At 55.0% G+C, this 27,914-nt stretch overlaps 4 protein-coding genes across 4 annotated transcripts; all 4 read right to left on the bottom strand.

Annotated features, from left to right (window-relative positions):
* Positions 1-83: 83 nt before the first annotated feature.
* Positions 84-14,218, bottom strand: BJ171DRAFT_453976 (armadillo-type protein). Its single transcript, XM_053108234.1, has 40 exons — positions 14,185-14,218; positions 13,694-13,929; positions 13,258-13,303; positions 12,934-13,063; positions 12,551-12,754; positions 12,304-12,437; positions 11,813-12,016; positions 11,423-11,624; positions 11,133-11,235; positions 10,699-10,892; positions 10,514-10,620; positions 10,361-10,430; positions 10,009-10,130; positions 9,761-9,833; positions 9,301-9,538; positions 8,671-9,154; positions 8,276-8,500; positions 7,479-8,096; positions 7,258-7,358; positions 5,993-7,030; positions 5,688-5,798; positions 5,355-5,550; positions 4,950-5,204; positions 4,668-4,733; positions 4,439-4,547; positions 4,152-4,315; positions 3,842-4,042; positions 3,375-3,533; positions 3,113-3,250; positions 2,933-3,038; positions 2,702-2,839; positions 2,331-2,578; positions 2,087-2,215; positions 1,715-1,945; positions 1,439-1,592; positions 1,279-1,323; positions 1,125-1,184; positions 837-917; positions 652-743; positions 84-564 (listed from the first exon to the last, which is right to left on the bottom strand). Exons 2-40 carry the CDS (start codon positions 13,762-13,764, stop codon positions 535-537), a joined length of 7,077 nt encoding a protein of 2,358 aa, XP_052971899.1. The 5' UTR covers positions 13,765-13,929; positions 14,185-14,218; the 3' UTR covers positions 84-534.
* A 486-nt stretch (positions 14,219-14,704) lies between these two features.
* Positions 14,705-17,245, bottom strand: BJ171DRAFT_8020 (uncharacterized protein). Its single transcript, XM_053115893.1, has 6 exons — positions 16,610-17,245; positions 15,987-16,494; positions 15,746-15,816; positions 15,351-15,583; positions 15,093-15,158; positions 14,705-14,963 (listed from the first exon to the last, which is right to left on the bottom strand). Exons 1-6 carry the CDS (start codon positions 17,116-17,118, stop codon positions 14,842-14,844), a joined length of 1,509 nt encoding a protein of 502 aa, XP_052971898.1. The 5' UTR covers positions 17,119-17,245; the 3' UTR covers positions 14,705-14,841.
* A 1,051-nt stretch (positions 17,246-18,296) lies between these two features.
* BJ171DRAFT_7979 (uncharacterized protein) lies at positions 18,297-23,594 on the bottom strand. Its single transcript, XM_053115892.1, has 10 exons — positions 22,980-23,594; positions 21,340-21,572; positions 21,033-21,098; positions 20,782-20,853; positions 20,497-20,618; positions 20,222-20,353; positions 19,833-20,074; positions 19,671-19,714; positions 19,236-19,583; positions 18,297-18,967 (listed from the first exon to the last, which is right to left on the bottom strand). Exons 1-10 carry the CDS (start codon positions 23,302-23,304, stop codon positions 18,413-18,415), a joined length of 2,139 nt encoding a protein of 712 aa, XP_052971897.1. The 5' UTR covers positions 23,305-23,594; the 3' UTR covers positions 18,297-18,412.
* A 179-nt stretch (positions 23,595-23,773) lies between these two features.
* On the bottom strand, positions 23,774-27,777 carry BJ171DRAFT_594833 (pyridoxal phosphate-dependent transferase). The gene is made up of 20 exons (XM_053114553.1): positions 27,565-27,777; positions 27,343-27,382; positions 27,107-27,146; positions 26,896-26,988; positions 26,695-26,714; positions 26,579-26,607; positions 26,423-26,484; positions 26,317-26,335; positions 26,164-26,192; positions 25,954-26,039; positions 25,718-25,770; positions 25,601-25,634; positions 25,462-25,511; positions 25,280-25,356; positions 24,964-25,005; positions 24,784-24,838; positions 24,590-24,660; positions 24,396-24,479; positions 24,129-24,227; positions 23,774-24,015 (listed from the first exon to the last, which is right to left on the bottom strand). The coding sequence occupies exons 1-20, from the start codon at positions 27,692-27,694 to the stop codon at positions 23,905-23,907; spliced, it is 1,224 nt and encodes a 407-aa protein (XP_052971896.1). The 5' UTR covers positions 27,695-27,777; the 3' UTR covers positions 23,774-23,904.
* Positions 27,778-27,914: the final 137 nt, after the last annotated feature.

Genomic DNA, 27,914 nt, shown 5'->3' with positions numbered 1-27,914 from the left:
GACTCTTTCCAGGACCAGGCAGGGGGCAAGCGCGAGTGGGAGCTCCTCAGACCATATAGAGCAGCCCAAAGTCCATACGTAATGCTGACTCGGATCTTGATTGGAACAGACCGTTCGGAGAGGAGGGTAATAGCCATCGCCATAGCTGAGCGCTCATCACTGATGCCATAGCGGCTTAACATAATATATCGCAATCGCCGCAGATCTCGCTTTTTGTGTGAGATGCATCGAATCTGTAAGATTTAAATACAAATCCTACATGTACTCGGAGGCTACCGAAGCTATTCTCTTGTAAATGACCTGCTGGATACAGGAGATCACAGACGACGCGAACACAGCGATAAAAGGCAGGTCGTGCTCTCTGCTGGATGCAGCGTTCAAGCCACAGTCCATATCGTCACAAGCATAATCCACGCATTCTAGTGCGATATTTATGCAAGCGGAACACGCTCGGTCGAGAGTCTTGAACCGCTCGATATCGGTCGAAGGACCGAAGGTCATATTCCCTGTAAGTGAGGGCCGATCATGCCTTGACTACCAAAACGCGCACCAGCCTTGGAAACACTATCATATAACAGAGATTCAATGTGTTAAGCCAGAACCCAGCGCAGATATTTGCGAGAGCGGACAGGGCACCATGCTGCAACAAACCTGACACAAGTTTTCGAGCGATGTTGCTTCCATAATCAGCTTCTGCACTTGTGAGGGAACATCCAAGACCACGTTGGGCTTGAAGTCTCGTCCTATCAAGATCAACAGTTCGGTCGTTGACACCTCAGTCAGCCGAGCTTATCCGTCCCGCAGCTGTCCAAAATTCTGATTAGCGGGATAAGCACCTGTTAATTTGTTTGATATACGACTGACAACACTTAGGGCCTGGGCGTTGAGTAGCTCGGGTTGGCTGGTGCCATCTGGGTCTGTCGGTGGTTCGAAAGTATGCGTCAGTGCACACGCCTCACAACCCAGGCATCCATGTCTCCCGCGATACTCCTCGGTCGCTGCCAAGTACTCGCAGCGGCCGTATGATTTCTTCGGCACATGCAGTCGATCGAGGACTCAAGGCCGCAATCCGTGTCTGCAAACAACAGCCCGAGCAAGGCGTGGCTGGGTCGTGGGCTATTTACCATCGTCAGGCTCGGCATCTCTTCTGGGACTTTTGCGGCTGTTGAGCATCGCACTGGCGTCTTGATGCGCACAGAGTATATGAAGAGGTACCATGTCAACAATGAGGCCACACCCATCAAACATTTTGCAAGGTACATAGTATTTGGTCCTTACCATCGGGACTGGCATTCGGCCGAACGGGGCTGCTGTCCGCCGACGCTATGGGGGATCAAAGTCGCCGATTAGGTGGATCGTCAATCACGCTGGCTTTCCAGGTCAGCTTGCAAGTTTTGCCAGCTTCGGCCAAGGTCAGGGACCAGAGATATGCCTTTACCGTTTTCAGTATTGCCTTTGCTGAGTAGCTTCCAGTTGAGCAAGGGATCATATACAAATGCCTCGAGGACAGCCATCAAGCTGTCTTTGTTATCCCTGAGAACCCTCATGACATGCTCGGAGGTGATTCGAAAGTGGCCTTCGATGCCGCTGACCTGGAGCCAACGCACACGACCCGAAAGTGTTCGTAAAATGAAAATCTGTGTCAAAACAACTTCAAGCGATGATGGATACCCTCTTTACCAGCACTAGTCGATCAGAAGCAGCCATAACCTACCTCCATGGCATTGATGAGCATTCCTGTCAGTCTGAAGGGAACTTTTTCTGGAAACTTGTCGCGGTGCATTGCTACCTCGAAGCAGTCGCCAAAGTCGATATGGATGACCTTGCCCGTAAATTGATGGAGCATCAAGTTGGACGGGTGGCGGTCACCAAGACCGAGGATGTAACCGACCATGGACATCGTGGCCAGAGACCGGCTGTAGTTGGTTCTTCGCTCAAGCCAGATCTAGCATCGTCATCGCAGGCCGCAGTAAGACTCTCGCTATCAGGATATTGCATTGCGGATGATTTTGACACGGTGTCGCCCGAGTTCCAACGCGTCTGCAGCGACTCGCAGACCCTTTGGCCTCAATATCTCCAGGCATACCTCTGAGTTCTTGCTCTTGAGCCACAAGATTTTGTACAAATCTGGTCCTGCCGCATTAAGCTCCAAGGTGTGACTGAAGACCTCGACTTTTTGCAACAGTGCCAAGTTATCGTAGAGCCCACCGCAGAGCTGGTGCAGAGCGAGAGGGTGGAGCGGGGTTTGTAAGAGCGCTGTGACAAGCGACTCCATTCTGGGACAGACGATCCTGGAAAGACGTGTCGCATCTCACTCCGCCACACCGCACCTGTCGGATGGACCGAATTTCTTTGTCAACTGGCTCGTTGTGAGCAGACCGATAGTCTTTGATGAGGGAGTGAAGCGTATCCGAGTCCGAGACCCAGCCAATCAAGCCAGAGTTTTGCGAGAGCGGGATAACCGGGTATCGCTGGATCGAAAGGTGTCTCTTAAATGTTTCCGCATCCATCGCAAGGAGAGTGTTCACGAGTCCGAACAGTTGCATGACTCTTTCGTCTTGGCGGAGATCCTCGTGGCCTGTTCAGAACAGACACCGTCGACAACATCCCGGAATGGTACAAGCAAAGCCATATGTGAGTATATCATCGTGAGACAGGGTATACACAATCTTGGCAACATTCTGTGGATCATAAAACGAACCCTTCAGCAAAAACTCATAATCCTTTCCGTCGCTGCCCTTAATCTTGAGGCGTCGTGGCTTTTGCTTTGATGTCATTCGAGTCAAGGTTGGTGCAAATGATTCTATGTTGATCACAGGCTCTCCGCTTTTGTAGCTACCTGGGGGTGGGCGAGGAAATGGCGGGTCAGTGTCGTATACTTCTTTCTCAATATAGGGTGGGTGTATCACTTGTCGGAGAGTGTGAAGCAGACCTGGAATGGCGAGCTCCAGATTTCGCGCATTGAAGAGTTTTGGAGAGACGCTCTGAAGCTCGAGTGTCGTGAGCTGATTGAATTGCTTGTCAAGTTTTCGGAAAACCTGAAGGAAACACACGTTAGTATAGCGGGACACATTCTCGCGCGACTCCAAGCCCTTGCTTGACAAGACGTTACGTGGAAATACAGATCCCAGGCTTGGTTGATATCGTTCATGTCGCCGCTGAGCCGATATCGAGCGCACCAATCACCGGCTTCTTGGAGATCTCTGCCAAATGAATGGTAGAACCATATCTCACGTTGGGTTTCAGGACCCTACAGATTCAAGTGCGCATGAGTGACTCCATATCGGATCGGATCGGATAGGATTGGAGGACTGCTTACAAAGAGGCAATCCACATATGATGTGATAACACCCGCACAATACGGCCATGCTTACGTCGGCAAGCACTTGATGAAGAGGCTTGAGTGTCTCGAGCATCCCTTCAATATCCACAGGCTCGCGGAAGCACTGTCGCGCGGCTTCTTCCAGTCCAGCATGCCATATCTCATGCCACAGGATTGCTACCCGAATCAACTCCTGGCTGACCATAAGAGCCTGCCCTCGAGCCAAACAAAAAAGGGAGACAATCATACAGTGAGGGAAGGGGAGAGGGGCAGGAGCGAGATATATAGCAGGTTTAAGTCACTAAAGGCATTCGTCGCTGCAGTACGTACGACTCCCCGAATCTCTGAGCATGGTCATCAAAAACCTCAAACGCCACAGGAACACATATGCATTCAGGGAGATGAGCATTTCTCCATCAAATGATTGGTATGTCCTCGATGATCCCCTGGGGTCACCATCCTTTCGAAGCAGCCAGTCCAGCATCATGGCGGTGCCACAAGAACAAAGCTACAACATACCTGATCGACAAGATTGGCACTGTGGATTCGCATCTTGTCGAGGATAGCCATCGCTGCTTTAATCCGCGGGACACTCTGCGACTTCAAGACCACCATGAGCGAGTAGACGATGGCTTGTGGGTGTTGCTTTCCAATATCGGCCAGGAGCTGATAAATCAAGCTTCGAACTTCTGGACCCGGGGTATGAATTCTTGCAATGAGCTACTTCATCAAAGCAACCGATAAAGACAATACAATCAATAAGGACACATCATGTCCGGCTCCATGGCTGACATCTCGGGCATTCGTAACATCGACTGCATGGACCGACCTGTGGTATGACTTGCAACCAAGTGTCGAGGCTGACGTTATCAAAGCCCTCTCGGATAGCAGCGTTTACATGGCTCTGATAGCCATACCGAAACCAGAGAGTCAATAGACGCAAAGTGTCTTGCAGCGAATTACCCTTCGAAAGGGCAATCGAACGGAAAAATCCTGTTTTGGTGGTGAAGGCAGCGTGTTAAGTTGTCATCATACAGATGCCATGATCGCAAGCACCCTCTGCACCACCTCACCTCACCCACCCCCCAAAACTGTGACTTTGTGGACGTGACTAACCTTGAATAGATGGCACAGCATATGCGATGACAATCGTTGAGGGCGTCCTTTCCGCCTTCTGATAGTAGGACAATGCCTCGAAGTTGAACAGGGCCCAAGCATGCCAGGCCTACATAGAAGAAGTGTACCGCTCTGTCAGTTCGAGCTTTGGCGGGCAGCTACTGAGGGAGCGATTCAAAATCGACTCCCCTCCTCAACGAGTTACGCCAACCGAACTTGGAGGCCTTACTTTGTAGCGGTCTCGGTCATAGTGCTTGGCTTCTCTATAAGACTCTAATATATCCGGAATAATCGTCTAGTTTGATCATTTCAAAGGTTGTTGTTGTTGTTGTTGTTGTTGTTGTTGTTGATGATGGAGAGAAAGCACTTGGGTTATAAGATGCAATGACACTTTGACATTGGTTCGCCCAGATTGTCATCGACGGGCGATTGGGCGATATGGGGACACGAAAAGCACCAGGCCGAATCAAGCAAAGTTTGCCACAACGTTTGGCATGGTGTCGCTGGATACCTCATCAATTTCTGTATGCATCTGCTGTTTCCACTCGCCCAGCTTGAGATAGCACTCTGCGATGATGGACTTTTCTGCAGTATGGCCAACTTGGCAACTCTCGGATGATCGTGTCGCTCGGCCGCGCTGGCCGAGCTTGACAACGATTGAATTGGTGAAGAGCTTCAGGGTTTCGTACGCCTTTTGTTGCTCGCCTGTGGCCCAGATATGCTTTATACAGGCGAACACGACTTTGGGATCATTGGCAGTCAGATCCTGTAAGATGCATATTGATGAGGATTTCGACTGCGAACCATCGGCGAACAGAGTGGCGCCACACTCCAAAGCAGCAGCTACCAATAGCGCCATTCCACTCCTTGCGAACCAAGTTTCAAAGACCGCGGCAGAGCAGCAACGGTAGCTCACCACAGTCAATAAACTTGATACTGGCGCAATCAACAGCATTACAAGGTTTTTCTCGGAGAGGTTGATTCGTCCTCCCTCTCGACACAAATCCGCAAAGCTTATCCACGTATCGATGTCGTCGCGAGGAGAAATTACAAGCCGTCGAACATTGATGATTCGATGCCATATATCTACGTTTTTTTGGCAAGTATCCAGCCTGATGGCGATAGAGTCCAGTTAATAGCGGCAACCAGGACTGGTGATGAGAAAATAACTCGCCAAGCAAGATGCGCCGACAATGTGCAAGGGTTTGTAGGCTAGCTTCCCGTGCCATCGCGCCAATAGCTCCCGTACCTCGATATCCATGCCTGTCGTATCAACCGCTGCTTCTCTGGAATGTCGTAGCTCTGCTTGTATACGATCATTTCTTCCAGCTCAGCCAGAACCTGAACGCGAACAATGAGGCTAGGGCCAGACAGTAGAGTGGTGAACGCGACGCCAGGCAATGCTTGAAGAGTGGCGAGTGCAGAACGGCGGCGGCGGAGCCGGCATGGCAAATGGGTGCCATGGATATGAGTGGTACCGCGAAGGGTCCGATCGACGTGGAGCGCTGTACATGCCTCGGCATTCAGGATAAACCGCTGCTCGAACTGTCTCACCTGTACGCGCGATCATAATTTTCGGAAATGGTGGCGATCAGCTCGTTGCTCATCAGTTCGCGCGTCTTGTTGATGTAGAGCATAGCCTCTGTGAACATGGCATGGTGAAGAGCCAAAATGGCACGGAAGAACGTTGTATCGGTTGTGTCGGGCTTCATAAGGACAATGTACTCTTCCATTAAATCCCATTGCTCAAGACCCCAAGAGGCAGCTGTCGCATATGGCGCAAGGGCTTTGCGGGTGGCCTCGGGTGCGCCTGCCCATTTCTCCTTGGTGAAACTCAATATCTCGTCGAATTGGTGCAGATTATGCAAGCACCTGATCTTGCCAACAATGGCCTCGAGGAGACCGGGCTCCTCTCTTTCTCGTCGCTCGTAGAAGGCGAGTGCGTCTTCCCAACGTTGCAGCTTTTCAAGCCATGATTCTTTGAGTCGGACATCCAGGCCAAGGTCAATCACTTGCGGTGCATATGTCAAAATGCCGATGGTGAAATCAGGCTGCTGAATCTGGTGGCTGATGGAAAGCAGTGCCTCTGTGGTCTTGCCCAGAGGCTCGGATATGAACTCGAGCTCGCGGTAATGCAGAGCCTTGGCATAGGCGTGGATGTGCTCGGCGCAGTCGCCTAGTGTCCCGATATCAATGGGAAGCGGTGTGTCCTCCTGCTCCATAAATTCGGCGAGATTGAGCAACATTTGCAAAATATCAGGCGGTGTGGTTTGGGACTTGATTGCAATCTTGAGGGACCTGATGATTTCGTCCTGCACTTGATCGAAAACCGAGCTCCAGAGCACCACAAAGCTAGTGTTGAATAGCTCTCGCGCCAGCGGGTGGTAAACCGAAGCTACACCCGCGCAAGCGCGAAGAGCTTGGGATGGCGATTCCTTCAGCAGCTCCAAGCTGAATCGACGCATCCATTCCGTCCAGTCCTCGCGGCTCCCGCGCGGATTCACTTCGGCAGCCTTGGTAACGCGCTGGTGATCTACGGGCAGGCGCTTGGGCAAGCTGTCGCCAGAGGCATCGTCCACGGAGTCTGCTGGTCTACAGCAGATAGTTGGACATGGGTAGGAAGAGACACCAAGAATATTGCCTCAGTACACGGACTCGCTGCTTGTCTGCATCGCGATTCGTGAGTACTCCTGCTCTCGAGGGCACGGACAATTGCCCCCAAGGCAAAGGCCAAACAAGGCTAAGGATCATCAGCCTTCTGCAGGCTGCATACAATAATAGGGTCTGCTTGTTTGTGATAAAAGCAAGCAGAGACTTACTTTTGTTCTTCACCAAGGTCATGTGGAAGTTGCTCACCCTTCAAAAGTCGACCCACGAGCATGTCGTATCGCTCGTGCTGGATCTGATTCTTCTGCATCACCTACAACCAACACCACACCGTAGTGCCGGTCATATGGCCGTACTCAGTTAGCCAGTGCACTAGTAATCGATCGCATAGAGCAAACACCGCACAGACTGCATATAGCACCGGCATCCTTACTTTGTTGATGGTGGGAATGAAAATGGCGAAATCGATGCCCAGGTGGTAGATCAGTGTGCAGATGGTGTCCATGGCGGCCGTGCGTATTTCACTCGATGGTATGCTGAGCACGCGCACAAGCCCATGTATGATGCGCGAAGCTTGATGGGCAAAGCTGACATGTGGGCATAGCTGTCGCACGGTGAGAATGGCCTGTTTGCGCACAACAGAGGGAATCTCGGGCTGATCAAAGAGCCGAGTGATCGACGGGATAACGAGATACAGAAACTCTTCAAGATTGGATCCAAAGCGCAGGATCACCTGCAGCGCCTTTTGAGTTACTGCGCGACCCTCGTTTGCATCCGCTTCAAGCGCTTGCAGAAGCATCGGGAGGAGCACAGGAATGAAAATGATCAAATCCCGATCCAAGACGAGCACGAGCGATTCGAGGAGTGTCAAGATCATTGGGCGGATGCTTGTAGCGGCCGCCCAAAAGTCCTGCACAAGCTTGACGATGTCGGCGAGGTATTCTTGGACATCGCCCTTGACGATCGCGACCAGACTAGATAGCTGCTGGAAGAAAAACTCATGCAGAGCGGGGGGGCTGTTTCTCATCACTTGGAGGAGGGTGGGAACGATCTAGATATGGCCATCGTGCGACAGCGGAGGTTAGTGGCAGTGGTGACCCAGAGTTGCGCAGCTAAAGGTCTCAGCGTATGGCACCGAAAGGATCAAGAGGCTCTCTGCGGTGCTCTTGGGTCGCCTATCGATGCATACGGGGTCCGAGGCACGGGCGAGATCAGGTTCGAAAGTCTCACCTGGGGAAGAAGTGGCGCGATCTTGTTTCCCGAGACCTTGCACATGTACATCACCGCTTGAACAACAGTGGTGTGGTGGATACTCAGAGTCGGGTCCTTGAGAATCTTGACACACGCAGTCACAGCAACCGAGGCGCTGTATTCTTCAGTCAGCCTTCCGCTAGATTGGGGCGGCACAGCCGAGTCGCCAGGTTGTCGCGAGGCGCTGGAAGGATTGGTATGCGCCTACACGGCAAGTCACCAGACGCACGGTGATTAGCAACAAAGTCAAACGCGAAAATATGGTGCCAACTCACGGATGAATGAGGCGCCAAGTTGACGAGGAGGGAATGTGAAACCCAATAGATCGGATTCACATGCCGCATGCTCGATATTGTCCCTCGCCGGCAACCAACCTTGAGCGCGTGAGGATCCAATGCCCCAAGCACGCCCATGACCTTGACAATCTCCGATCGAATCGCTTGTGATGGCTCTGACTTGAGTAACGCAATCATCATCGTGAGCAACTCCTTTCGCTTTGAGCCTCGGCCGCTGATGCCTGAGTTTTTTGGTGCCAGAGCAGTATCCAAGAAGGCCCCCGCTGTGCCTGCCAGCTTGCATATGGCTCGTAGTGCAGCTTCGCGTTTGATTTGGCTGCTTGGGCTCTCGAGAACTTCAAAGATGATGTTGAAGATGTCATCCAGCTGAGCAACCAAGGCATCGCCACCGATATCAGAGAGCTCGCCGAGTGCTGTGATGATATGCGCAGATACGTTGTCGTTCGAGGTATGTGCATTCGAGATCAGGGCCTTGAGGACCGACTCAATGTATGGGGACGCCGCCCGTTTGCACGATGAAACCAGCCTCGACAGCAACTTGGCACTCTCTTCTTTTTGATGGCTGTTCCAGAAAGCGGTGTGCGATGATTAGAGGGTAGTGCGGCGAGAGGCGGCAGCGGTATTCTGAAGCCATGTGCTCGCCGCAGCGATGGATCCGCAAGTGCCTAATTCGCTTGCTCGCTTCCGAACGAGCGGGCGAAGCAGTACCTCGTTGGGTTGTATTCCAGCTCAGTCAGTATCTGGATCAGCGACTTGCGGAACGAAGGCATGGCCGTGGCCGGATTGCGGATCGTGAGTCGTCCAATGATTGCAATGGCCGCTTCGCGCACGATAAACTCTTCGTCGTTCACTGCCACAGACAAGGCTCGCACGTGGTCGGAGAGAGACAGATAGTGATCAAAACGCTCATCGAGGATCGACAGTGCAACGCATCGAATGCTGCTGTCTGCATGCATCGACCGAGCAGTCCAGCGTGGCCGATGCATTAACACGGAGGTGCGCAGCCATCGAGTCATCACAGTATATAAAGGCAAGTATTAGCAAGTAAGAGATCATGTACGGCTCGGCCCACCACTGCAAACAGCGCTACTCGGTGTCTTCCAGCGCCATCGTCCCGATCCGGAGAGGGCACAGCTGCTTGATGTTCAAACAGTCGCTGGACTCTTACCAAGGTCAGAGACACCAATCGCCAGGATCTTCTCGCACAGTATTGCCAGAACGTCGATGTTGGATTTTTCACCCTGTGGGGAGGGTTGGAGGAAACAGAGATTCAATCAGTTTCCCGCTAGGCCGAGAGAGCCTTCCCATCAGAAGCGTGAGATTCACTCGCTTCCGCTGTGTGGACATAATGCGAGGAAACTAGAAAGAGAGAGCCACCGCTCTCCTCCACCCCCAGTCTCTCGTTCCTTCTCTCACCAATTCGACAAGCTCCAACATAATGTTCCCAGCGGTGAGTGTAGCAGCAAGGCGGATGCTGGAGTTTTCGTCGTCCAGATACGGCATCACCGCTTCGCAAGCCCATTCGTTCAGTGGGCATCCTGCAGCACCAATAATCAGAAAAAGAATTGCGTTCCCATGGTCTTGGTGGATTTGTCTGCGACCCACAAAGCTTCGAGTCCATAATCGACAATCGACAATCGACAATCGACAATCGACAATCGACAATCGACAATCGACAATCGACAATCGACAATCGACAATCGACAATCGACAATCGACAATCGACAATCGACAATCGACAGTCGACAATCGACCCGAAAAAACTCACCTGAAAAATTGAAATTTCCAAGAATCTCCAGAGCTAGCACGATGTTGTCAACGTCGCGGAGATCTGGTGGCTAGATGAGAGAAAGGGGGCGATCAGGAATGCACACTGAATCCCGTGCGGCTGATGCCATGACACCGTCGATGAGTGACTTACCAGCGAGTCCCGCATAATGCTAGCAGCGCTCTGCATGCCTCCTGAATGGCCATACCAGCGGAACGGTTGGCCGCACAAGATCATATAGAGAACCTGGATCAAGCGATCTGTCGACGGCGGAGCAGATGAGCAACTCATACTTTGCCAAAGAGGCAGCTGGACACAGGTGTGCATATGCTACATGCCTTGTATAGCTGGCAGAATAGCCGGTATTTGGTGCGATAAATCCACGAGCAACTGATACAGAGCATCGTTAATCCCGGCCGAAAACATCGAGTCCAGCAGCTCGTGGAGGTACTTTGTGAGGGCCGGCCCGACAGTCAGCACAAGCATGCTCATGCACTGATATATGGCGACTTCGTTGGCGGATCGGTTCTTTCTGCAATACGATGACGAGCGAGCCAACAGCGCGGATGTTACTAGGGGCACCGCTGTGGCCGCTTGACGAAACCCACACGGTAAGAGGTCGCAGAAAGGCACTGCGGAAAGCATCCAGCAGGCTCGATCAGATGTAGGCAATCTAGCAGCGACCGACTGATCCGCACAACTCAGTGGAACTCAGCCGCTCTGTGTGAATAGCCCCCCGAACGACGGGCGGCAACGCTCGCAGATACCATACCCCTTTGTGGAAAGATGCTCCTTGATAATGAGGTGGATGCTATCGAGATAGGGGCCGATACTGTGGCCTACTTCGATGGCGATCTTTCCGATGGCGATGAATGCTGCACCCACAGCCCCACAGAGCAGAGCGTATGAATGCCATGAATTTGCAAGGGTCCTCAGAGGAGACCGGGCATACACGAGATCAAGATAAGCGCGGGCACATTACGAATCGGGGCATAGCCGCAGCCACGACCGTGGCCCTGCCCAGTTCGATACCCCATAGTATAAAGCAAGCTCCACGCGTACCTCCAGAGCGGTCCTTTTCCCTCTTGAGCTGGGTAAAGAGATAGTTCATCCAGATGCTGAAGTGGCTATCGACGAAGCTCCGTGTATCGTACGCCGCCAGAGTCGGAATAAGCAAGATGACAGTCTTGCGAACTAGGGTATCGCGATGCTCCTTGTGCTTCGAAACTGCATCGCAGACTTCGGAATAGCGTGATGCCATAAACTTGAGTTGAAATAGAGCTTTGGATCAGCACTCGACCCATAGAGCGTCGCAATTCGTCAAAGGCAATCGCCAACAGCATCTCGGTTTGGCGGTGCGGGCGAATCTTAAAGCGTATATCGGCATAGTCGCCCAAGGGAGCTCGGTTCAGAGATTCACAGTCTCGCCCGTGACACAGATTGGACATATACCTCTCCAGAGTGCAACAGGAGCTCCTGGTAGACCAGGAGGGAGGCATGGATGCTGTCGTTTGTCCCCGACTTGAAGTTTTTCTGGCACTCTTCGAATATCTTGCGGTACCATTGTCGCCGCTGCTGAGCGTCTCGCTCAGGTCGCTCGGACATCATCTGAAGCATGGCACTCAGGGCTGTAACACCGGCTTCTCGGTTGAGTGCCTACTCGTGACAGTGATGGCGCCGTCAGAATGTTGGCGGAGAGGTATTCGGTAGAAAGGAGGACACATTGACACTCGTTAGAGAACTCTGGTCACCAGAAGACACAGGACCGCCAAATGGCGCCATATGGACCTGCAGGGCGAGGCCGCCAGTCCTCCAACACCACTACCCCGGCTAAATATGTCGTCGCCAGACAAACCACACAATCCAATGCAATGCAACGCAATCCAACGCAGCCCAACGCAGTCGATTATCACTCTACCGAAACCAATGGACAGCGTCCGCACCTTTGGGTCTCTCAGCAGGACCCAGATACTATCGACAAGTAGCACCAGCGATCCGAAGACGACCCCGGGCGACGTTCGCGTGAGTTCGGCAATGATCAGTGCGGACGCGTATCTCTTGTTTTCGTTTCGATCGCCTGAAGAATACCCGAACAGTTCAAGGAATCGTGTTAGTCCCAGGCACGCGTGAGCCCCTTGGACATGAGGACGGCAGCACCCGGCTTGCACTGCAGAGTAGGCGGCGACAAACCTTGCAACCAGTCCAGAGCTCGCCGCAACTCATTGTCGACAATGTCAGTGGTAGCCGTGCCGCCAGCTTGGACCAATCGACCGAGGGTTTTGGCAGCCTGGGCGGTCAAGTAGTTCTCGTTGCTGGGGAGCACGTCGCGTAAGTAGTTGGCGAATCGCTTGAGCTTTGTAGTACTTTCTTCACCCTCAGAGTCAATCAGGCTGTCTGCAGGTGCGCAAGAGTGCGGTGACAGTCGCAGTCAGCGCAAGTGCGTCCGATAGCGGCTCCTGTTATTTTCGCTTTGACCCGGCTTCTCACACATATCTAGACAGATGCCAAAAACGCATGTCCCTTGCATCGTCGTTGCTGTGTGGGGTTTGATGTGTTGGCATTGTCGCGCTTACCGATGGCCAAGACGCCAGCGATCCGATCTGAGGCGTCGGTGCTGTGGATAAGCTCGAATATCCGCCTGTTGACATCATTCAGGAACTTTGCAAAGGACTCGCCCGAGAGATGGCGCGAAGCTGATACAACCTATCCGGCGAGCAAGGTGGCTCGATGTGAGTGAGGAGCAGTGCTGCCGAGTGCTCAGGCCGTCTCTTGGAAGTGACGGCGCGGCAGAGCTGCCAGAGTCGAACCCAACACGGCAGTGCTTGAACGAGATTCGATACGGCTCTGCCAGTAGCGGGCAGGACAGTTGCTATATCGAGTCTTCTGGGGCAACTAACCAGCTCGCGCAGAGCAGGGCCGGCTCTTGCTCTGACAGAATCGTTCCTGTTATGGACAGGAGATGATGGTGCAGAGAGAGCCAATGAGATACAGAGCATATGCTCGATTTCAAATCCAACGGCGATTAATGGCGTTGCAGCAGGTCTTGGCTGTTGGCCTCCAGCATAGCGATGCCAGTTGCCAAAGAGTCATCGGCGACGCAGCTTATGAGGCAGATTCATGTCGGTCACGAGTCCGACCAGATTTTGCAGCTACCCTGAACGGCAAACGCTGCATATCCACTGCGGTCAAGAAGGAGAGGCAGACAATCCACTGCCACCGAATCTGGCTGCTTGCGCTCGCATAACAACGTTGCGAACATGCCCAAGGCTTTGGAGGCCCCCCCCCTTGGCTCGATTGACTGCGATCCGACACAAGTGGTGGCTCGAAACCAACCTGTTTCGCAAATCGCTTATGACTCGGCCGAGCGACGACTGGAATCCCAGGATAGTGACGCTTGCAGCCATCTTGCGAGCCGCAGTTCTTGTAGCCGCCGGTGATATATTCACTGGTCCGCCAATGGCACCGCCGATGCGGGTAGCGAGAGGTAAGGCAAGGGAACGGGACAGGGAAGGCGAGGGGCGGGGTGGAAAGCGACGTCGAGAGACGCGGAGGATATAGACGGCAGGTCGCTGGCAGATATTCGCCGCTGTTAATGAAGCAACACCGTCACAGACAAAGCCAAGCCGGATCTTTCGAGCGGCCGAATCTTAGGCGGGGGGGGAGGGGCGTGCTTGTGGGTATGCAAATCGAATGACCCTGGCAAATACCCATCTCCACAGGCATTCGACGCATATCCACGATGGGGGGAGATGCGCTTGAATACGAGCTGAAGACGCCGATATCGCTGGCGAGCACGGCTGTCCTGTGCACGGAGCGACGCTCACCTTTGAGACTCGGTCCTGGCGATGAAGGGAGACCGAGACCGGCGGCTGGCCCAAGCAGCCGCGCTCGAGTTCGGTGGGCAGATCGAGGGGCCGTCACCTGACTCGAGCCCGAACATGGCGACGACCAAGCCGGCGATTGCTCGGTGAGTTCCGTGGGAGAGATCTGTTGTCCGCAGCGAAGCTGCGGGAATGAGCCAGAGTCGAGCCAAGCTTGTGGCGACTATTCGCCAACACTTCTAAGCATGCTCCAAACAGCCAGGCGAGATCTACCCTCGTCATCGGGCAGAGTCTGGCGGCGGAGGTACATCAAACCCCACTGCCGATGCCAATGCTGCTGCTGCCGCTGCTTGATCTGGGCTTATGGACAAGCTCACCAGAGTGCTGGTGGACGTTGAATTTCGCGGGTACGCCCTGGGCTGCGATGGCGTCGGAGTGCGGCAAGTATGGAGATCACCGCGCACTCGCCATGGAACAAATCCATGGGCAATCGCACTGGGACTGTGATGGGGATCGGTGACTTGTGGATGATCATGGTGGCCGATGACCGCGCATGCTTATATTCAGGAAGCGACAGCTGGCCGTCATACAGGCTTGTCCTCGCGTCATTATGCACCGACTTCAAAGTTTCAGAATGATGGGTAGAGGCGCCTCTCGAGATCACTTTTGACTCTTTGCCTTGGCACTCTTACGGGTATTTGATCGAGCAGCAGAGCGCAGGGCGGACGATGATCGACCCACAATCTTCATGAACGGCAGATTCCGCTTCGGCAGCTCGACTTCTTTCAAGATTGTGAGGATCAGAGATCGGATGTGAGAAAACAACATCTGCAGTGTTGCGCAGCGGCGCTGTTTGTCGATCCACGGCCAAAAGCCGGCTCCGCCCATGCTGTTGAAGGATATATACTCACTGATGGTTCCACTCTGGGGATGCCTTCGACATGCTTCCTCGCAGTACCATGGTGCTGTGCCTGATCCTAATGTCAGCGACTATGTCAGCAATGTGGAATCGGCTTGCAAGGTGTATGGATCCGCATCACATCACGGCTCTGCATCACATCCACGGCTCTGCACTGCAGCCACACGGGCACGAAAGCGCAGTTGCCGTTTGGGCGGGAGGATCGGGACGAATCATCCGTCGCAGGAGAAGGATATCCGCCACTCCTTACCGATATTCTTCGGGATATCACCAGCATAGCAATATTCATGATAGGCACGGGGGCAGCCATCGCACTGAATGATCATGTTCGAGTTGCGAGAGTCGTTTCCAAAACAGACGGAGCAGTAATCTTGCAGAATCGGCCGGCAGCGCTCCTCAATGGCCTCGTGTGCAAACGAGCTTAGGTTCAGTCGAGGCTCCTTCTCGATATAGCCGTAGCCCTTATAGTCGCATCCGTGCTTGCTGGGAAGAGATCCAAACAGCAGCACCAGCAATTCGTCAAATAAAAGGGTAAGAGCGTTGGCCGCAAAGGTGATCTAACCAAGGGAGACATGGGGCAGGCCGGCAGCGGGCGACGATAAAGCGAGGAAGCAGGAGGCGTGCGTTGAAGAGAGAGAGACTTACTTGCAAAGTGTACGCTTGCCCCATGGGCCGGGGCGGAAGGCTGCAGTCTGGGCATACTGGGTCACTCCACACTGGAGAGGCGGACGCGATTCGGGTCGAGCGGCCGTCAGAAGCAGGATTTGCGATCAGTAAAGAGGCGCAGGTTGTGTCCAACAAACGCAGCACTGTGTGGATGGGGGTTCGCCCTGAATGCACGTCTCCTGACCCAGCGACGGAGCACATGACAGAAATGGATACATACGTAGCGGCACCAGTCAATGCTGGATTGTGAGAAAGACTCGTAGATGGTGGGCCGTAGCGTCCGCCGGGGACTACACAGCACAGATGATTTGCCAGCAGCTTCGTCGCCTGATCCGGGCAAACGGAATGCCTCAGCACCGCAAGCAGAAAGGCCGTCTGGGTCTGGCTCGCAGCAGGCGCAATCGCGGCCGGCAAGACTCATGCATGGCCGGGTTGATGCCAGCTCCGCCTCGAGATCATCGGACTCATCGGCCGAGATGCATTGGAGATTTGAGAATGGCGCGGAGCTGGCGGGGGTCAAGGCTTCTTCGTCTGAATCGTACATGGCGTCAAAGATATCATGGTCGTCAAAGGGCGGAGGTGTCGGGAGGCCAGAGAGACCGAACTTGGTCAAATCCCTCGGGCGAGAATCCGAGGGACTGCTGCAGACCGTGTCAGAGTCGAGTGACTTGGTGGAGTCGGAGTCGTGGGTGTGGTCGGATGAGCACTCGTCGTCGATCCGGTGCTCGCTGTGTCGTTGGCGGAAACAAGTCAGCGAAGATTGCTCCTATGGACACGGATGAAAAATGCGTGCACCCAAGAGGGAAAGATAATGGCAGTGGCAGGCGCAAGGACAGTACCCACCCTATCGACGGGAGGTTCTCGACCTTGAGCTCTTGGAACGGATAGAGCATATCGGATCCGAAAAGCTCCGAAACGTCCAGACATGTTGCTCCACCATAGTGCCCGCCAAGCGGCGCAGAGAACGAGCCTGGCGGCGAGCACGAAGGCGATGATGGCGGCGGACTCGACTGGGACAAGGTGCAAGCATCGGAGCGAGGGGCCAGCCCCATCGATAGCGAGTCCCATTCGTGTTCCCAGCCAGGAGACGACAGCAGATAGCTCGCTTCGGAGAGGGAGGGCGGTGCAATCAGCCCAGGGGCAGAAGAATCATTGGGGTCGTTGAGATCTTGTATCCATGATGGGAACGGAGACGGGGCGGGAAGGAGAGTCGGGTGGGGCGACGACGGCGAGTGCGTGGCCGGCTGTGTCGAAGAGCTTTTGAAGCAGCTGGCGTAGTCCTCTGAGCCCATCAGTGATGTCATGCACAGGAGAGAAGTGTATGTGGCTTGATCTTGGGTGGGAAAGAGCATGTCGATGTCGGACGACGGTTTGGTGGGCTCGACGAGAGCGATGGATGATCCTGGAATCCAAGGGCAGCATTAGCGAGTTGAGCGAGGGATGCCAATGCGGGACACCATCGGGATCGCAACCGATTTTGAACGAGAGCAGCCCGGAGGCCGGGGCGATCGGCAATCGATACGGGTTGACATGTCGCGGATTGGAGCAGGGCCGTCGGGATTGCAGACGCTGCCGTCGACAGTGCGGAAATGACGAGCCCATGATCGGCGGTGCTGAGGCTGCGAGGTACTTACTGAATCTGTGTGGACTTGCACGGCAGCTCGAAAACCAATGGGCCCGTGAGAGAGGCCGGGAACGATGCAGCTTTTGCAATGCAAAAGACGCAGACGTGGAAGGATGCACGGACGAGCGATGCCAGGTGGAGCGGGAAGGCGGCCTGGTGATGGCGTGGCGAGGAACCGACACGGCCAGCAGGGGGGAGGCGGGCTCGTCTCGCGAACACGGGGAACGGGGAGCAAGCCGAGACGACGGGGCGGAATGGGAGATGGACGGGAGCCCGAGCGAGGGACCAGGTTCCAGAGGCCGAGGGACGAGGGGGACCAAGATGCAGAGGCCTGGGAAGCCGAGGCCAAGAGCCGAAGATGCAGCGACCAGGAGGCAGCACAGAGCTAGAGCAGAGCCAGAGCAGAGCCAGCACAGAGCCAGCAATCCAGCACAAACAGCGCGCACTGTAAGGGCGGAAAGACTGGGGCCGCGGCGCGCTGAGCCAGGGCAGGACGCACGGCGATTGGCCCGCGCCGGCCGCCGCCCAAAAAGGAAACGCCGCGGGCGCGCCTGCCGCCGCAGAAGCAAGCCCGCACGGGGTGCTGCGCAGGCGCTGTCGTGTGTGCGGCCCGAACGTGCTGGTGCCGAGAGCGGCCGACGCTGTCGGCAGCACAGCACAGGGCACCGCACACACAGACTGCACGGCAGCCACAGCCGTGCACAGCCGCCTCCCAGCGCCAGTGAGCTGGAGCGCTGCCGTTGGTCGGCCAGGCCCAGGCTCCGCCGCCGTGCGACCGCGCCTGGCCACTCAACGCGGCGACGGAGCCGGCCAATGGCGTGTCTCCACCGCCTCCCCCTGCCCTTTCGATGCGTGACAGATCGAGCAGATCGAACGGATCGAACAGTCCAACAGTCCAACAGTCCAACAGTCGAGCATCGAGTCACTGTATTGAGCTTGCAGGCGATGCAGCGAGGCAACGCCAGCCGCCAAACCCGTCCTGTATAGTCTTCATCCACATGCAATCTGATCCAGCCAGTCAATCATCCGTAGTAGCGCTGATGCGAGGGATGTGTGTACGTCCCAGAGGGCGGCGCTTTCGATTGGGCGCCGTGGTACCGAGTGTTCAGTCCGCTGTCCACGTTTGGAGGCACAGGTGCATAGCTTGGCCCAGCTCCTGCCGCACTTGTCCGTCCAGGGAGTGCGCTTGCCATTTGGGAGAACGACCTCAGACGCGGATCTGTGCTGGCAGCGACACCGGCACCGGCACCAGTGCCAGCATCAACCATCAGCTGTGGCTTGCCCAGGGTCTGTTGGTGTTGAAGAAGCTGAGCAATCTGGAATTGCAGAGGGGGAGGCTGCAAGCTCCCGGGCGGAGTATAGCCAGGGGTCGGACTCTGACCCGTGCTTTGTAGTGGCAAGGTGCCGATGTGCGTGGATTTGGACAGCTGGCCGCCTGGAAGCTGCTGAATCGACTGCAGCAAGCTCTGCAGAGACTGATTCGATGGCTGGAATGACTGCGGTCCGGACTGCTGTAATGCTTGGAGCTGCTGGAGGGCGTGCTGTTGCTGATGTTGCTGCTGTTGCTGTTGCTGTTGCTGTTGCTGTTGCTGTTGCTGTTGCTGTTGCTGTTGCTGTTGCTGTTGCTGTTGCTGTTGCTGTTGCTGTTGCTGTTGCTGTTGCTGTTGCTGTTGCTGTTGCTGTTGCTGCATGTTGTAATATTTGAGAGAGAGCAAGTTAGAGTACCGCATATTGATGTGGACCAGACCACGATCTCCATGCCCTATTCATCTCAACGACAAAGCAATGAACAACACTCTTTGGAAGAGCTGTGGAGCTTTGAGATTCAACATCCCGCGCACATACCAAATATTGGGCGAGAGCGAGAACTTGTAGCACTGAGTTTTGATCCATCGTGCCGAGCCCAAGGAGGTTGGAGGATGGAGCTGGCGTTGCTCCTACAGCTCCAGGAACACTGACAACCGGCCCGAGTGGAGGCGCCGTCATAGATGTTGCAGCGATAGGGTTTATCGGGTTCATTGGACTGACAGTGGGAAAAGGCTGGGCTGGCAGCATGGTCGGCCTGACTCCACTCGTGATAGGATACTGTTGATGCTGCTGTTGATGCTGCTGCTGCTGCTGCTGCTGCAAAAGCATCGCCAGGAGTGATGCTTGATCATTCACCGGCGCTTGGGATGGGAGCGGCGGAAGTGTCTGAATGCGCGATCGCAATATGCAAGGTCAATAGAAGCCCCCGCAAGAAACAGCCACTCAACAGCCCACATACACCACGGCACTTACCGTGCCACGGACAGGATCGTATTCCTGGTCATCTACCGAGTTACCTGTGTGATTCCGCAGTGCGTTAGTGCTCTGAATTCTGGTCATTGATACGGCTCCACTCCTGAATGGCCCGTACCGACGAAATGCATTGGAGTCGTGCTGTCAACCGCTCCTCCTTACCGATTACAGGCCAGGTGTTTGTGGGGGGACCGCGGCGATCAGAGCCATATCCATTATGATGTCGATCCGAGTGCACTGAAGCAGGGCCACTGCCATTGCTTGGACCACCGTTGGCATCGCCTCCAAATGACTGAGGAGCAGCACGATGGTCAGCACGGAGGTCGGTCCGGTCATTGCGTGTCTGGGCGCGAAAACGATCGTCTCCGTGGCCACCGAGCTCGCTGAATTGTCCTGAGCGACGACTAGATTGCAATTGTCAATCAAGTCGGAGAGGGGGGGGGCGGATAAAGTCCAAAAGTTGATGGATGAAATGTCAGTCGCGTTGATACGACGGTCTTGCGAGTCAAGCAAACCACGGGTGTGCTCCAAGTCGGCCATAGGCTGCTTACGTGGTTGGAATCAAATCCCAGACATATTCGAGATGCAGCCGTCCACTGCGATAACTCTCGTTGGCAAGGGCCTTGAAGGCATTCTCGCAGTGCTGGCTATTGAAAAACTCGATAGCCTTGGCCCCCGGGGTGCTGTGCGGGAGAGAGGCACGGGAGTTGTTTCAGTGGACAGGTAGCCCGATCACACTTTGTGTCGTAGTCCTTGGCAATACAACTCACAACCCAAGCACCGGCCACTTTGCAGCTCCGGGTGCGCAGGGCAGATTTCCTTGTACCTATTTTGGCCGGCGTGCGCTCGGACTTCCTTGATATCGCCGTACTTGCCAAAGAGGGCATGGATTTCCTCAATGCTCAACGACGGCTGCGAACCACCCACAAGGCTGATCACGATCGTGGCCTGCGCGGCGAGCGGGATTATGTTCAGTAGGCAACGGCGGTGCATCGAGCAGCTGCGATAACAATGTCAAGCAACTACAGCAGATCTACAAGTAGATTCGAGTAACACAGGTCCGCGAGGGGTGAGCCGGCGTTGTCGCTCCCAATCTGGTTGAACACCATACCTGGTTCTTGTCCGGGCCAGCATCGGCCGCCTTGAGATCGCTCTCCTTGGGCAGCGAAAAGTGGATATCGATCTGGCATATGTTCGGTTCAAGCACCAATGATGCAACGAGGGCAAAATTAACAACGCCTGTCGTCCGAGCTCATCCAGGGCGCTTGGCTCCTCAGTGGACGGGCAGCAGGCTATGGGAAATGCATCACCACCACGCCGCGGCCACAGGCGATCTGTCAGAGCCTCTTGCAGAAAGGTCACCTGGCGATCTCGGAAAAATGTGTCTTGGAGCTCGCCCTTGGCTCTTTCAGAGTCCCTCAGGTCGTACTAAAGTGGGGGGGGGGCAGAGTCCCACGGTCAGAACAATCAACTCCGCTGAGCTCATACCGGAGCCAATCACAGGAGGCACGGCCCGGACCTGATGGCGACCGGCTCTACCGAATGCAACTTCGACGTATGATCAGATGGCTGATGCCGATGCTTCACCAAGTGTCGGTATCTGCTCCAGCCAAGGCTCGATCAGGCGTGGCGCCACAGCGACAACAGTCAGAAGGAGCCTGAAACTCACAAAGGTAATGAAGATCATGCCGCGCGACGAGATCAGATCAAAGACGGACTTGATCTCGCCATAGCCCTTAAAGAGGTCGGTGATCTCTTTCCCCTTGGTGTCGTATGCAATGTTGCGCACAAAGAGCGTGCGGCAAGGGTGCTCTTTCTTTCTTCGCGAGAGCAGAAACTCTTCGTCATAAGCCCTGGTTGGCATTCGCTCACCCTTACCACCACGTTCATCTATGGGTCCGCCTGGAAAAGAATCGATTGCAAAACAGAGCCCACGGAGCGAGCGGCGGAGATAAGTCTACGGAATGCGCGTCCCACGGCCCCGGTCCCTGGGTCCAGGGTCGGAAGCGGCTCTGTCTTCCATTGATCACCGATAGAAAATGCCGCTCCTCACGATCCCTGTCACCTCGAATGACATCGAGTCGTTTCAAACCCGCCCAAAGCGATAACCTTCGAACAAAAAACAAATGCAGAGCCAGTAATTTGGGGGCACAGGGGACAAGGTCACTCTCTCAACAGGAAGAGAGCTCGTGGACTGCTATCCAACGTCGGTGGCTGGTCGTGAGCGAGTGATCTCCAGACTGTCGAGTGTCGCCAATGCCACTATGCATCGACCCAGAGAAGCCGCTTCCGAGTCAAAGCTCATCCGTTCATCCACTGATCATCCGTCCATCCACTGATCATTCGTCCATCCATTGATCATCCACTGATGATCCATCGATCATTATTGGGCAACTTTGAGGCTGCCGACGAATTCACCAGCCGCATGCATCTGCGCCTGAGGCTCGAGAATCAGTTGCCATTCGCTGATCCGAGCGCCTGTTGCGCATCGCAAGCGCCAATGCGCCCGCATTCAATCCAAAATGCATCCACGACTTTGATCCATATCGCTTGGCTTTGATCGGTCTGACTTTGCCGCTCGACTTCATAGACTCATTTGATACCAATAGTTCGGTGCAGCCCAACCAAAGATGGTGCGCTCAGAGCGTCCTGAACGAGACGCCACGGATCCAGCTGATTGCATCTCAGGAATAACAACCATTACTCGCAGCAACTGAGAGTCGATACCGAACTGTGCTGCAAGGGAGGGTGGTGGCAATGGAGCATTCGTCGCAAACCGCTCCAGTATTTCTTCCCTTCCCTCAGCCCCTAAAATGTTGAAGGTGTCGTCCAAGGACCTGGCATTCGCCTCGTAACGTATCGCGGGCGGCTGACTTATGCGGGCAAGCTCTTCTGCCCAAAATTCATGCATCACCAGCACTAAGAGCTTGACTGCGGTTCATCCATGCGACTTGACTTGCAAGCGGAGAGAGTGAACTGGCGAAGCCTTGTGTCTGGACCGCCCAGATAACGAATCCCAAGGTGCCAGGAGTCGGCAAGCCTCAAACCAGAGTGCTGGGGTACCCATCATCCCATCCTCACCACCATCACCACCACCACCACCATCACAAGACGCTCGAAAAAGGACACTCGAAAGGAAGAAGCAACGATGACCCACTCAACTGAAGACCCCTCGGCCTTGGCCAGGAGTCGAATCGTGAGGGCAGCAATCGGCACCGATGATCAATGGCCAAACAAGGTGCCAGCACGAGCGCCTCCCGGTGGCTCCTCGCACACGGTTCCCTCCAGAGGAAGGTATAGATTTCTTACCATATTGGCGATCATCCGCGTTGAGGCCATCGTGGTGGAGGTGAGCGGCTGGCCCAGGACCACGGCGACCAAGCGGGCCACGGGCAGGTCCGCCTGGTCGTGCGCCGATGGGAGCACCTCCTCGACCGCGAGGGGCACCTCTGCCCCGGCCGCTGCCACCGGCAGTAGCACTAGCACCTCGAGATGGGCGTGGATTGAAGGCATCGTGTTGGGTAGGTGGATAGCCAGGCTCTGGATTGGAGGCGTTCGGATATCCTCGGTTCGAAGCATGCTCGTAAGGATGATGGCGGCTGGAGTCGTGGTAGGATCGCTCGGGATGGCTCATGGCGACGTCGGCGTGACTCGCAACGAAGTGGGGTTACGAAGAGTAATCGGTTGGACAGAGTCGACAGTGCTCAGCGTTGATACCGGCGTCGGTGTCGGCGTCGGCGTCGGTGTCGGACAGGTCGGCAAAATGGCGCAAAAGGGCAAGATGCTGTCAGAGACTGAGATTGAAGCTGAAGGTGCTCGGCAGAGAACGGGAGCTCAGCCGACAAAGAGGCCGCAGACAGGCACTGTCGGGTCGGGGGTTCGGTTTGGGCCGGGCTGGCTTTGGCTGGGAGTGTTGGGATCAGCAGCGCTGGGCGATGTGGGTGGAAGAAGAGAACCGGCCAGGGGACTGACAAATGCCAGCCGGAAATGAATTGTGTGTACACGTGACTGCTCACGGGGGCTCAGCCACACGCCGCCACAGCGACTCCCCGAAGCATGTCCCCTCAATGAATTCAAAGATGCTGCCCCAAGAAACGATCACGCACGGCGACAGTGCCGCTGGACTGCAGGCCGAAAGGGCAGCAAGAATCGGTGCTATCTCTCATAGGGAAGGCGTCGATATTGTCTGAACATGTTTGTATTGATGGGGTGGGCGAGCCTTGAGATCGTGTGCTCAAATGTGATGGCGCTTGCAGAACTCGCGGATGCGCTGGTAGGCAATAGCAAGCTGGTCCTTGGGAGGGGTGAAGACAATTCGAATGAAGGGCTTGGGGCATCGGAAGCACTGTCGGGGGGGGGAAGGCGCATGAAACAGTGAGCCTTTGGCCAAGCAGATTCTGTGGCGGCAATAGTAGCGATCATCATGCGGAGACGAGCATCGCTGGACGGACCACTGACCTTTCCAGGGAGACAGAGGACCGACTCCTCGCCAGCAAGCTTCTCAACAAAGTCAAGGTCGCTGGTGATATCGCGGAACTGATCGAGCTGGATCTCGACCTGCAGAAACGTGGCACACATCCAGTGTCAGGCGCAGAGCGCGGCGCCGTTCATCGGCGTAACAGCACTTGACGAGCGATTCAGAGTCGCCGAGATCGGCTTTGCATTCTTCCGGAAGGCTTGGCGACAGTGCGCAACCATCAAGCAGCAGTATATGCAACAACCCACCATAAGGTACATGGCGCCCTGGGGGAAGACAGGAACCAAGCCAGGGATGTTGCTCAGGAGCTCCTTGCTGACACGAGCGTTGGCCTAGAGTGTACGGAAGCGCCACCAATATATGGAGTGAGAGCATGATCAAAAATCGCACTTTCGCTATCCCCTCACGCTTAGCTGCTAGCCGAGTGGAGAGACCGCGCTACCTCAAGCTGGGCCATCGTGGCCTGATAAAACTCCTTGGGTGCGTTCAGCAAGTCGGGGATGGAGGCAGTGACTGAGGTCGGGACGGACCGTGATTAGTGAGGTGGGCGACCGTCGCTCGGATCCAAAAATTGCCGTGAGCAGGGTGCAGAGGCCAGGAAATCGTGCAACGGAGAAGGAGGTGGGGAAGACATACTGAGCGAGTTGGCTCCGAGAGTAAGCTGAGAGAGGCTGACGATTCCTTGGCGAATCTAGCGTTGCAATGGGATCAGTTTCTTGGTGCAAACCATGGCGCCTGCTCAACTTGCTATGCTGAATCTAGGTGACCACGCGATAATCCTGTGCTGCCAAAGTCGATGGCTGGCGGTATAATTACCTCATGGAAGATGTTGTTGCGGTCATGGATCAAGACCCATCCTGCAGGCCAGAGGGAAGCGATCAGCACATCCGAGGGCAGGCGATGTGGTGCAGAGGCAGGACAGCAGCAGAACACGGGCAGAGGAGCAGCGAGACTGACAGCATACCAACACGCCTATTCGAATGAACACGAATTGTGAATCGGGTGCCGAGTCGGTGAAAGAAATGGCAACATCAAGTGCCGAGCCAATGAGTGAGACATGAGTATCGATTGGCCGTCATGCCAACCGGGGCCCTTGTGACATGTGCAGGACGAGTACGGCATCGTTGTCGAATACACACCAGCCAGGAACGAGGAACTTCTTGGCCAGACCACCACAGGTCAGCACAGGCACGGTCTTGGTCAGAGTGGCTGGGACAGCAAACGTTGGTGAGAACAGCGCCTCAAACGGTACAAGGATGATCGGTGCTCGATGCGTAGGTCGGCGATGGGACTAAGCAACGAGAGAACTCTTACCGATGGGAATGAACTCGTGTCCTTCAAAGGCCATGTCGGCGTAGATTTCACTGTCCAGAGCATCGTGGTATCAGTCCTGAGCGTCATGCAACCACTACCTCCCAGTCATGAGGCACGCCGATCGAGTAGCACAACATACTCAGAGATGAGAGGGATCTTGTGCTTGTCGCAGACTAGATGGAGCAAAGTCAGCCACTTTTGGTTTAGCGACTATGTCTCGGCAACGGCACCAAAGCGTCGCAGCGGAAATACTCACCAGACAAAATCTCGAGCAAATGGGATTTTTTGTACACAGAGCCACAAGGGTTGCTGTGGAAAGTTCAAAGTCGTGCGTCAACGAGGGATCGAGGGTGAGCAGGAGTCGAGACTGAGCGAAGGGTCATCGAGAGGGAAAGGAAGGGAAGCGAAGGGAAGTGAAGGGTCATCGGGAGGGAGGGAAAGGGAAGGGAATACAGATGCCTGTCTTGTTGCAAGTCGCGACAGTCCACAAACCTGGGGTTGTTGATCAAAATAGCGGCTGTGTTTTTGTCGATCAGGCTCTCCAGGTGGGGGACATCAATCTCCCAGGATTTTCCCGGCTGGGGCGATCGAGGCGCAACCAAATAATGCAATCGGTCAAAATCGTGGACAAGATACAGGCTCCTCCAAGTCCCATTTGTCACGGGATGTATCACGATCACAATATGGAACAGTCTATCCTACCAGCAGGTTGTAGAAGCGACACTCGATGCCTTTGTTTCCGAAGTTGTGATGTTCAACGAAGTCAGCGAAGGCATCCCAGGACAGACCGAGTGTCCAGCAACAAAAAACACTTTTGCACACGGTGGAATGGCCCAATTGAAGCCATTTCTGTACCTTTGGAACTGGCAAGGGTCTGCAAACAACGGACATGTATCAACGTCAGTTGTGGCAAACAGCAGTGGCGAGAGCAATGTTCATAGGAATATCGTTGGATATGTACCTCATAGAGAGAGAAGCCGGGACATGGGAGGAGGATGTTCTGTCCTTCGTTGGCGATGGCGCCTGTTGATTCCGATTGGAAGCAGGTATTTAGAGTCTATACACGCACAGCGGGGATTCGCCACAGAGGGTGCTGATGCTGCCTATCGACACCTACCGATGCAAAGATTCAAGGCATCGCTGCATCTAAACGGCCAAGCACGATGGTGGGTCAGATACAGCCCGTGGCTCATGATTCAATCGGGAGATAGCACAGATGCAACAATAACGTACCCACTGCCGATGACAACGTCCTATATTTGGAAAGGAAATCGATTCGATACGGATGAGCTCAAATCCCGTCCCACCTTGTGCATTGCCAGCTACACTCCAAGTCAGCGATTGAACCATGGGATTGAGCCACAGTGCTGCGGTAGTGCTACTCAATATCCACCGAATCACTGTCGCCGGGATAGGCATGACCAGCTCACTCACGTTGGCAGTCAACGGGGCTTCGGGGGTGGTATAGTGCTTGGCGAGGGCTTCACGAGCCTGGGGGTACCCAATGGAAGGGGGATAGCCGTTGGCCTGGAGACAAAAGGACGGATCTGTGAGGACGTTGATGACAGAGGCGCGATCCAGAGCCACCAGAACAGAAGCAGCATCGTTGAACTGCAGGGAGGAAGGGTGGATACGCAATAGCCACCTTGTAGCTCAAAAGATGAGACTTGACGGCATCGACGCAACTGGATGAACAAAACCGGGTTAGCCCATCTGAATCGCTGGTACGCCCATGGATCGCATCGATCACATCGGTCGCATCGTTCCCATTGGCCGCATTGATCGCGCTGATCCCATTGACATCAATCGAGTCTATATCGACCACATCGGGACCTCGGCCAGGCCGATTCGACTGGTTGCGGCACAGGCACGACAGAGCACCTCTCCTCCAGTTTGAAGTTGCCAAAGGTTGTGGGGTCACCTGCGGGGAGAGCGGCATTGGTGTCAGCTACCAACCACGAAAGCGTCTGTGCAGAGGGGACCCGCACCGATACTGGGCCAGGAACGGCCGCGAAGCCTTGGGCGAGCCGTGTGGCTGACACCGAGGATACGGCGTCGCAGTGGAGATCGTGCAATCAAAAACGACCATGTCGCCATGCTTACCGAGGGCGAGCGAGATGAAATGCTTCTCCTTGTTGGGAACGACCTTGAGGTGGTCGACGATGGCGCGGATGGGATTCTTGGTGCGCTTGCTGACGAGAGAGGCAGGCACGTTCCATTCCTTGGACGACATGGCGAGATGGTCGTGAGCGGGCGAGGGACGAGATCGGGAGTGTGTGGGGGGGGGACGACCGACTGTGGGGCGGAGGAGCAAGAGCAAGAGCGAAAAAAGCAGAGCCGGAAAAAGAAATGGCGCACGCTTTATACCCGATGTTGGCGGCCCGGGTCGAGACAGGCTGAACCTCCGAAAGCAGGCACGCGGAAGGGTGGGCGATGACGCTGAGATTCGAGCA

Source organism: Polychytrium aggregatum (assembly GCF_025602895.1).
Source record: "Polychytrium aggregatum strain JEL109 chromosome Unknown BJ171scaffold_1, whole genome shotgun sequence".
Taxonomy (NCBI): Eukaryota; Fungi; Chytridiomycota; class Chytridiomycetes; order Polychytriales; genus Polychytrium; species Polychytrium aggregatum.
Note: the sequence above shows the minus strand (reverse complement) of the source record. Positions and strands in the feature narration are given on the sequence as shown.

Coding starts and splice junctions, on each gene's coding strand:
- BJ171DRAFT_453976 (XM_053108234.1), bottom strand. CDS start 13,764: ATGGCTGCAAGCGTCACTATCCTGGGATTCCAGTCGTCGCTCGGCCGA. Junction 11,236..11,422: donor GGAAAAGGACCGCTCTGGAG/GTACGCGTGGAG, acceptor CTGTGGGTGCAG/CATTCATCGCCATCGGAAAG. Junction 9,539..9,760: donor GATTGGTGTCTCTGACCTTG/GTAAGAGTCCAG, acceptor CGATGCATGCAG/ACAGCAGCATTCGATGCGTT.
- BJ171DRAFT_7979 (XM_053115892.1), bottom strand. CDS start 23,304: ATGAGCCATCCCGAGCGATCCTACCACGACTCCAGCCGCCATCATCCT. Junction 19,715..19,832: donor AAACACCTGGCCTGTAATCG/GTAAGGAGGAGC, acceptor GGAATCACACAG/GTAACTCGGTAGATGACCAG. Junction 19,584..19,670: donor ACGATCCTGTCCGTGGCACG/GTAAGTGCCGTG, acceptor TCGCGCATTCAG/ACACTTCCGCCGCTCCCATC.
- BJ171DRAFT_8020 (XM_053115893.1), bottom strand. CDS start 17,118: ATGCTCTTTCCCACCCAAGATCAAGCCACATACACTTCTCTCCTGTGC. Junction 15,817..15,986: donor GCATTGACTGGTGCCGCTAC/GTATGTATCCAT, acceptor CCGCCTCTCCAG/TGTGGAGTGACCCAGTATGC. Junction 15,159..15,350: donor TGATATCCCGAAGAATATCG/GTAAGGAGTGGC, acceptor CGCTGACATTAG/GATCAGGCACAGCACCATGG.
- BJ171DRAFT_594833 (XM_053114553.1), bottom strand. CDS start 27,694: ATGTCGTCCAAGGAATGGAACGTGCCTGCCTCTCTCGTCAGCAAGCGC. Junction 25,771..25,953: donor ATTTTGATCAACAACCCCAG/GTTTGTGGACTG, acceptor AACTTTCCACAG/CAACCCTTGTGGCTCTGTGT. Junction 25,512..25,600: donor AAGATCCCTCTCATCTCTGA/GTATGTTGTGCT, acceptor TGCTCTGGACAG/TGAAATCTACGCCGACATGG.